At 40.0% G+C, this 7,470-nt stretch overlaps 1 protein-coding gene across 3 annotated transcripts in view; it reads left to right on the forward strand.

Annotated features, from left to right (window-relative positions):
* The window catches only part of si:dkeyp-23e4.3 (rho GTPase-activating protein 7), a 106,634-nt gene that overhangs the window by 62,124 nt on the left and 37,040 nt on the right, over positions 1-7,470 (forward strand). The window contains exon 1 of one of the 3 annotated variants that reach the window (XM_035666289.1): positions 6,048-6,275. The exons of the other annotated variants lie outside the window; for them this stretch is intronic. Coding sequence (XP_035522182.1) covers positions 6,263-6,275 — 13 coding nt within the window. The 5' untranslated portion in view covers positions 6,048-6,262. Of the gene's footprint in view, positions 1-6,047; positions 6,276-7,470 lie in introns of those variants that run through there. 3 annotated transcript variants of the gene reach the window in all.

The following is a 7,470-nucleotide window of genomic DNA, read 5'->3' on the forward strand; positions in this document are numbered from 1 at the left end:
GATCATGAACCTGCCAACATGACAGTCCAATCATATTCAACCTTTCACCTTATCACCCAATGATTCATTTAAATGTGGAACTGAACTGTCTTTTTTTCTCTTTTTTGTCCCCATTGCGTCCATGCGAGTGTAGCTGAAAACAAAATGATTGGGTAGGATGACAGAAAAGGGTCACTACTTTTTCCGTATAATGATGAACACCAGGCAAAAGTCAACCCTGATATTCCACGCCTTTGTTACTAAGTGAGAACTGGTACGGATATTTAAAGATAAACTTTCAAATAAAAGTATTTAGTTTGTTTTATGCCCATTCACTTTATTATATCAGTATAATCCACAAGTAGGCAGGCAATCTGCAGTGGCTGTTTGTCAGCTTAAATGTACGTCATACCTTAAATCCTGACCTGCCACCTTTTCTTAACAAACCTTAACAGCGGTGGCTACTAGTCTTGATTCTCCCTAGCTAGACTACCTATGGATTCCAAACCACAAAAAAGAAAAGTTTCAGTGGAAAATAAAAGATTTAATATTGACAGATTTGTTTGCTTTAACCACCAACCTGCTGGCTTACCAGTGGAAAACTTTGCATTATGAGGCTCAAATATGTTTTGTGGCTCCAGACAGACTGGCTCTTTTAATAGTAAAGGTTGCTGACCCCTGCCCTAAATGATCAGTGGAAATTGATGCAATTGATCATTTTCAGTAGATGTGGAAGGTGTATTAGCAGTTTCTAGAAACAGTTAACATTTTTTTGGGCATTTCTTTTAAAGCTTTTTTTCATGGATGTAGCTAGGTAGCTACCGAGCTATGTAGAGAAATGACATCCACACTCTTAATCCTGCCGACAAACCTCTGATTGGCTTGGTTGTCTCCAGGGGAGTACAACACCAGACCTATTTAATTGCTGAACAAGTCAGAGATGTGAACAGCAAAGTAAAAACAAAGCACCAAGGCCATCTCTCTCCCTCTTTCTCTCTATCTGTTGAATACAAGACCAGTACATCCTGCCGTTTGACACCTGGGTTATACACACCTAACCCAGAGGAAAAAAGCAGTCTCCCTTTTACTAGACTTTCGTGAGCAGCTGGGTTCTTTGATGAAAGAGAATGAAAGCTGTATAGAGCTCCAGCTGCTCAGCACACAACCTTTTCCACAATACCGGGAATCATTTGATTGAGAGTAGAGAGAGTGGGGCTTTGAGATAAAGTGCATCACAGGTCTTTCTTAAAATGTTTTCTGTTTACAAAAAGTAAAAAGAAAGTAAAAATGAAATTATTTCGCCAGTGTTTTGGTGAAATGGCACCTTTTGCTTTAAAGGTGTTATCAGAAAACAAAGAGACTGGATGCTGTAACAGCAGCCTGGACTGTTAAGAAAATTGTGATAACCTCTCCATTTAAGTTAACTTAAGCAAGAAAAGCATTTGTTTTTCTTTGCTTAGTCCTAACAGATGCAGCGTCCCCACCTTAAAACAACTTTGTGGCTTTGTACCCCATACATAAAGACTTAAAACCCAAACTCCAGGCCTCTTTGCTATTTTTTTTTTTACAGCCATAGAGAGATGAATGCTGTTTGTACTTCGCCCTTTTGGGCAATTGTGAATTTAAATAAACAACATTTTGGGTTTCATATCACAGGAAGACATGCCACTGTTTTGTAGTACTTTCTTAAAGATCACAAAGAAACACAAAAAACTGAAGGGACCGAAAATAAGACATCAATCTTCCACAGACTCCTCTGAATCCAGATAATGATCATTATGACAGAAACATAGTGGCAAGGAAATGAAGGCCAAAACTGTCTGCCGTGTTAGCTGCCAGAGTATCCAACCATTGGTTTTAGGAGGTGCACTCCTCATAAAGACACTTTCCAAATGAACTGTTTGTCGACGGCCCATTGCTTCACACTCTCAGATCATTCCTAAGTGCTAGTAAAGAGCAGCTCTAATCAGATTCCCAATTAATTGATTGTGACCATAGGAGGCTGCTTGAGTCGGGATCTGCCTCTTTCGAAGCCGTATAGCAGTGTTGAATGTAGTGGAGAATGTTGACTTTCACGAAGAAGAAACAAGGATTTAAGCATTTAATCAAGATATTCATGCCTGGGAGGAAGCTGTGGTTGTTGTTGTTGTGGGGGGTGGGGGGTTAGCTGGAACGATGGGTGTAACATTCAAGCTTTTACTTGAATTGCAAACACAGAAGGGAATTTGCTATGATGTGTAAATTAAGTCCTATATACTTGTTTGTGGGAAGAAAATGCCATCATTCTGAGTCAAAACAGACGTGTGTCACGCTGGCAGCCACAGAATTCATGACTCAGAGAGCCAGCTCAAGAAACAAAAACACTTAGTGTTATTTTCACCACCTTGTTCAAAGAACTCTGGTCCTGACTGTCTTGTACGGAAATAGACATTGGTGGGATTGCTAAAGAAAATACATTTTTCACAAATATGGCGCTTGTATTCAATCCACACCCACTGTGTGTCCTCTTTACAAGTCCTCATACCTAAATGACAAATAGACTGTTTGTTTTTTTTAGTTTAGGCAACAAGCACTACTTGTCTAAGCTTATGGAAAACCAATTTTGACGCCCGCCCAACCACCCACCTCAGCCTCTGAGTAAAGAGTGAAGTATCTAGACAGCTATTGGAAGAATTGCCATGACATCTGGCTCAGACATTCATGTTGAGGTGATAGCTTAACATTTCATCTATGGGCTGCAACACACACAAAAACCAAAAATATGTTGATTTATGATTAAATACAATGACAAGCATACTTTGTGTTTATTACTGATTAGCAATTCTCAGTGCACTAACACAACAAACTAAGATGGTGAACTTGTCATTTTAAGCATGTTAGCACACTGACAGCATTCAGCTCAAAGCACAGCGTTGCCTATAAGCACAGCCTCACAAAGCTGCTAGCATAGCTTAGTCTGGTTTGTCAGCGTGTTGTTCTCACATGAAGGTGCAGGTTTGATCATTCACATTGTGTGTTTACATGTGGATGTTACATATGGTAAAATAATTTGGTTGGTGAGCTATATTACTACTGTCTACCTTCTAAATTTACAGTGAATTTACTGGTTACTATTGTATATGATAGTAAGCAGTACATTTATTATAATATGGGCCACAAGTAATTATTGTCTTCTGTATGATTTAACTGTTTTTTGTTGTTTTTGTATTTATCAACTTCAGTAAAGCCAAAAATATTTAGTTTACAATTTAACAAAACTGAGAAAATCAGCAAATCCTGACAGTTGAGAAACTGGAACCAGCAAATGTTTGTCATTTTACTGTTATTATTGTTGACTAATCAATTTTTTACTAAATACTGACTTTGGGTTCATGCTGTACTGTATGTAGAAAGGCCAGTTCACCCTGTCTCTCTCTGTCACAAACTCAAACACACATAGATGAAGTGAAGTTTTGTGTTTTGTCGAGTGTGTGCTGCAGTGTTCAGAGGGAGGGACACAGTTCAAGAGAGCTGACCGCTTCCTGTCCTGCTGCATCGGAAATACCAGGCCCAAAGCTTCTGAGACTGGATTCAGATTAGACTACACACACACACACACACACACATTCACAACCACACAAAATAAACTCAAACACGTACACACCCCAGAGCACACATGCAACCAGCAGTGAATATGCAGCAAGGCTACAGTTGTGAGAGTAAACACAGCACATTACATCCTTATGTACTGTAGCTGCCTCCCTCAAACACCAAAACACACATACACACACATGCAACGGACACACGCATATCTACACACACAAAAACACTGCGCGCACACACACACACACACAGAAACTCCCATCCGCTGGGAGTATTGTTGGATTCTTCCTCCTCTGACGCCTGTGAGGCTCTTACTTGGGAAAAGGAAATGCAGTCTTGTGTAACCTTTATACACAGAAGAGAGAGAGACACACACACACACACACAGTGAAAGAGAGTCTTTTTGTTAGTAGAGCCAGAGGTCAGGCCCTGAGCTCTGCTTTAATCCTGATTTCTACAGTCAACATCTTGTCAGCTCCAGAGACTGAAGGCCTTTCCCCTCTATGACTTTGGTATGAAGGCTCAACTGCATGAATAAATGCATGAATAAGCTAAAAGAGGTTGAAAAACAAATGTCATTGGTCGCAAATAATGTAATGGTTGTAAGGTTCTTTCAAAAACTGTTATAATGTATTCCACTTCTTAGTCTGTTGCACATAATAAATAAACTAATTAATAATTAGTCTCTGTGCTTTGCTTCTAATTCCCCAGTTTCCAGCCTTCGAGCTAAGCTAAGCTAACTGGTTGCCGGCTCCAGCTTCATATTACGCTGACAGATGCGAGAGTGGTATCAATCTTTTCATCTGACTCTCAGCAAATGAGTTAATTTTGCTTTACGACACTCTCCGTAAACTTTACTGCATTGTATCAATATCACACTAGCTCCTGATTTGCTACCCAAATGTTAAACGTTTAAGCTGTCTGAGCAAATAACTAATGCTGTCATGTTTATCTTCCTCAAAGTAAGAAGTTTCTCTGTTGTGAAGTCTAAGCACCCCTGTAGACCTCTGTAAGACCTTCAGAGTGTGAGCTGCTGGGGAGGTCTGCATGCCAAATATCCCAAACGCTTCGGTAAATCACAGATGTAAAAAATCACAGTAAATATAAAGCAGGCAATAGAATTGATTGAGGGGGAACCTGCTGCTCTGTCTGTTCAGAACAGCTGCTGCAGCTGTTGGGATGGAGTTAGGCTGTTCACACACAAATACGTAACAATTAATCAGTTAGAATTAAGGGCAAATTGATTGATGACACTGGCCAAACTGTTACCTCGACATTGTTGCTGTAACAGCAGTGGAATGTGGGAAATATCTGAATGGGTTTTTGACACTTTTTGTGTATAGTGTATATTTTCCACAACCAAAAGTTTTTAAGAGTATAAAAGAACTTCTCAGACCTATGAAATCTTCTCAGAAATGTTTCCAAAGAGAAGACATTTCGACCTCATTTTACTCTTCCTCCTCTTGCTCTGTGACTCTCAACAGACTGTGAAAAAGTCCATTAGTTGTTTACATACTCCCACTTTCTCCTCCTCCACTTGTGAATTAATGTAGCGAATCACGCCGACTGCTCTCCTCTCCTCTCCTCCGAGGGAGTTATTCACATTTAAAATCCCATAATCAAACACCTACACATTAAATGAAAGGCCATTAACGCTAATGGTATACCTTGGACTGAGCCAAGATGAAACCTTGAAGAACTACAGACTATTAGGGCACGGCAAGGACTTTATCCTCCTCGCGTCGAGTCATTCTCTCAGTCGGATATCTCTTTCATTTTATCTGAAGTGGCTCTTTTTCAAAGCCCCCCGTCACCAAACAGCTATGAGAAGGTCAGAGATCGGAGCTGGTGGAAAGTGTTCAATCTGAAAAAGGAGAAAATTAATATCTCTCTCTCTCTCTCTCTCTTCGTCTCTCTCTCTCTCGCTCTTCGTCTCTCTCTCTCTCTCCTCTCTCTTCTCTCTCTCGTGTCCCTCCCTCTGTCTGTAATTTCATCATCTGAGGGTTGTGATGCAGGGCCCGAACAGAGGAGAATATTGATCTGTATCATGAGTCTCACTGCGGACCTCATTTGAGGCAAAGTGGAACTTCTGACTCCCCGTATGGCCCATTTTAAATGATAGTATTTTAAAAGGAAAAAATAAAAAATTGCCAGCCTCAAAAGCCAACTCCTGCCCTGTGGAAATCTGTGGTCACTTATGCACCAAGTGGGCAGCCAGCTCACTCTGGGATCCATCATTTCCTCCCAGGGAGAGTCAGCAGCATTCCACTTTTACAGATTTGATCTCCCAAATTTGAATGCCTTGTCCATGACTTCTTCCATGTCTCATCCAGTCACAGAGTTTCTAACACATTTCTGTCTCCTCAGGCAGGCGCTCGTGTGTCTGAAGTGTTTTCCCTCGGGTTATTTTTAGGATGCCCCCACCCCCCTTTCCCCTAGTGTTCAGATGGTCCGGTCCGGGCCAGAGGAAGGGGAGTGGTAGGGGAAAGGGGAAATCTCCAACAATGACTTCATTAACATGATGCCCAACATGACCAGTACAACTGGACTTTACTGCTCTATTACAACACTGGATATACGACTTTTCCCTTTGGATTAAATTCTTTAAATATCTATTTTTCTGATTATACATGAGTTCTCATCCATTAAAATGGAAGTTTGCTAAAGATTTCCTCCATCCGAGACTTCAGACCTCAGAAGCATGTTGATCACAAGTGAGTATGTGTTCAGTTACGGCTCATATGTTGTGTTATATGAAAGGCAGGGAGATAATGAGAATCTTAGCCTCTCAGTTCTGCCTGTTTTCTTTCTGATGACAATTGACAATTGGTGCTTGATGACATTCATTAGGGGGATGATTGGTTAATTAGCTTAATGAGTGATATGTAATGAGGACCTGATTGAGCCTTGATTAGACAGAATATGACTCCTGGGCTACTTATATAAGTCTTTTCTGGTAGTGCTGAATTAACTAAAGAAAGACTCAACATTATAAGGTACATAAGATGCTGGAATTATGCTTAAGGTCTCTGTTTTTTGACTGAATATGTATCAGCAGTTTTAATCAAAATGTAATAGGGTTGGTTTTGATTCATGAGGCAGAAAAAGGAATTCAAAGCACTCCGGTATCAACTGAGAGTTCTTTGTTGTTTGAAGGCCGTGGGCCTGAAAACATCACAAGCACGGTTTTGAACTCTGGTTGAATAAAAGCTTTTTCTCTGGCAGGAAGAGCGTAGGAATCACTCTGAATGTGTGTGGGTTACTTTTATAATGTGAACTGTTGGAGAGAACTGATCATCTGCTAAAGGAAACTGTCCAAAAATGTAAACTTTGTGGTATGAACTCAGGTCTAAAAACTTTAAAATGTACCTGTCTGAGTCGTATTGCACTCCTGTATGAAAATCAGATGCAAATTATTTTAAAATGGATGCCTTTATTCTGAAATTTGTGCCCTGATATCTGCAGTTTTGGTTTTATTTTGCTTTCAACGGTAACAAGTAATTTGTTACTTCCTCACTATGTTGTTGTGTGTCAGCAATGTGTGAAACATAGTTGTGCTACAATAAGAATGTTATTTCTTCAATTTTCAGGCCAGAGTGAGTAACTGAACTGCACACTTCAGACACCAATCAATCTTCATCTATTCTACTTTAGCAGTTATGTTTTGAGGCATATATGCCATGCAAATCACATTTTTCTTCAAAATATCATAATGTCCATATTGGTTTATGCACAACATTTTTTTAGTTAGTTAATCACATTATATCCACATATGGGAAATAAAATATGGTTAAAGGTTTAGAGTGTAGGATTTTTTGGCATCTAGCGGTGTAGTAGCAGATCACAACTCTGTCACTTCCCACTCCCCTTTCAAGTGTGCAGGAGAGACTACGGTGGTTGCAAAACATG

This window comes from Morone saxatilis, unplaced genomic scaffold, assembly GCF_004916995.1.
Source record: "Morone saxatilis isolate NCDOM2014 unplaced genomic scaffold, NCSU_SB_2.0 Contig20, whole genome shotgun sequence".
NCBI lineage: Eukaryota > Metazoa > Chordata > Actinopteri > Moronidae > Morone > Morone saxatilis.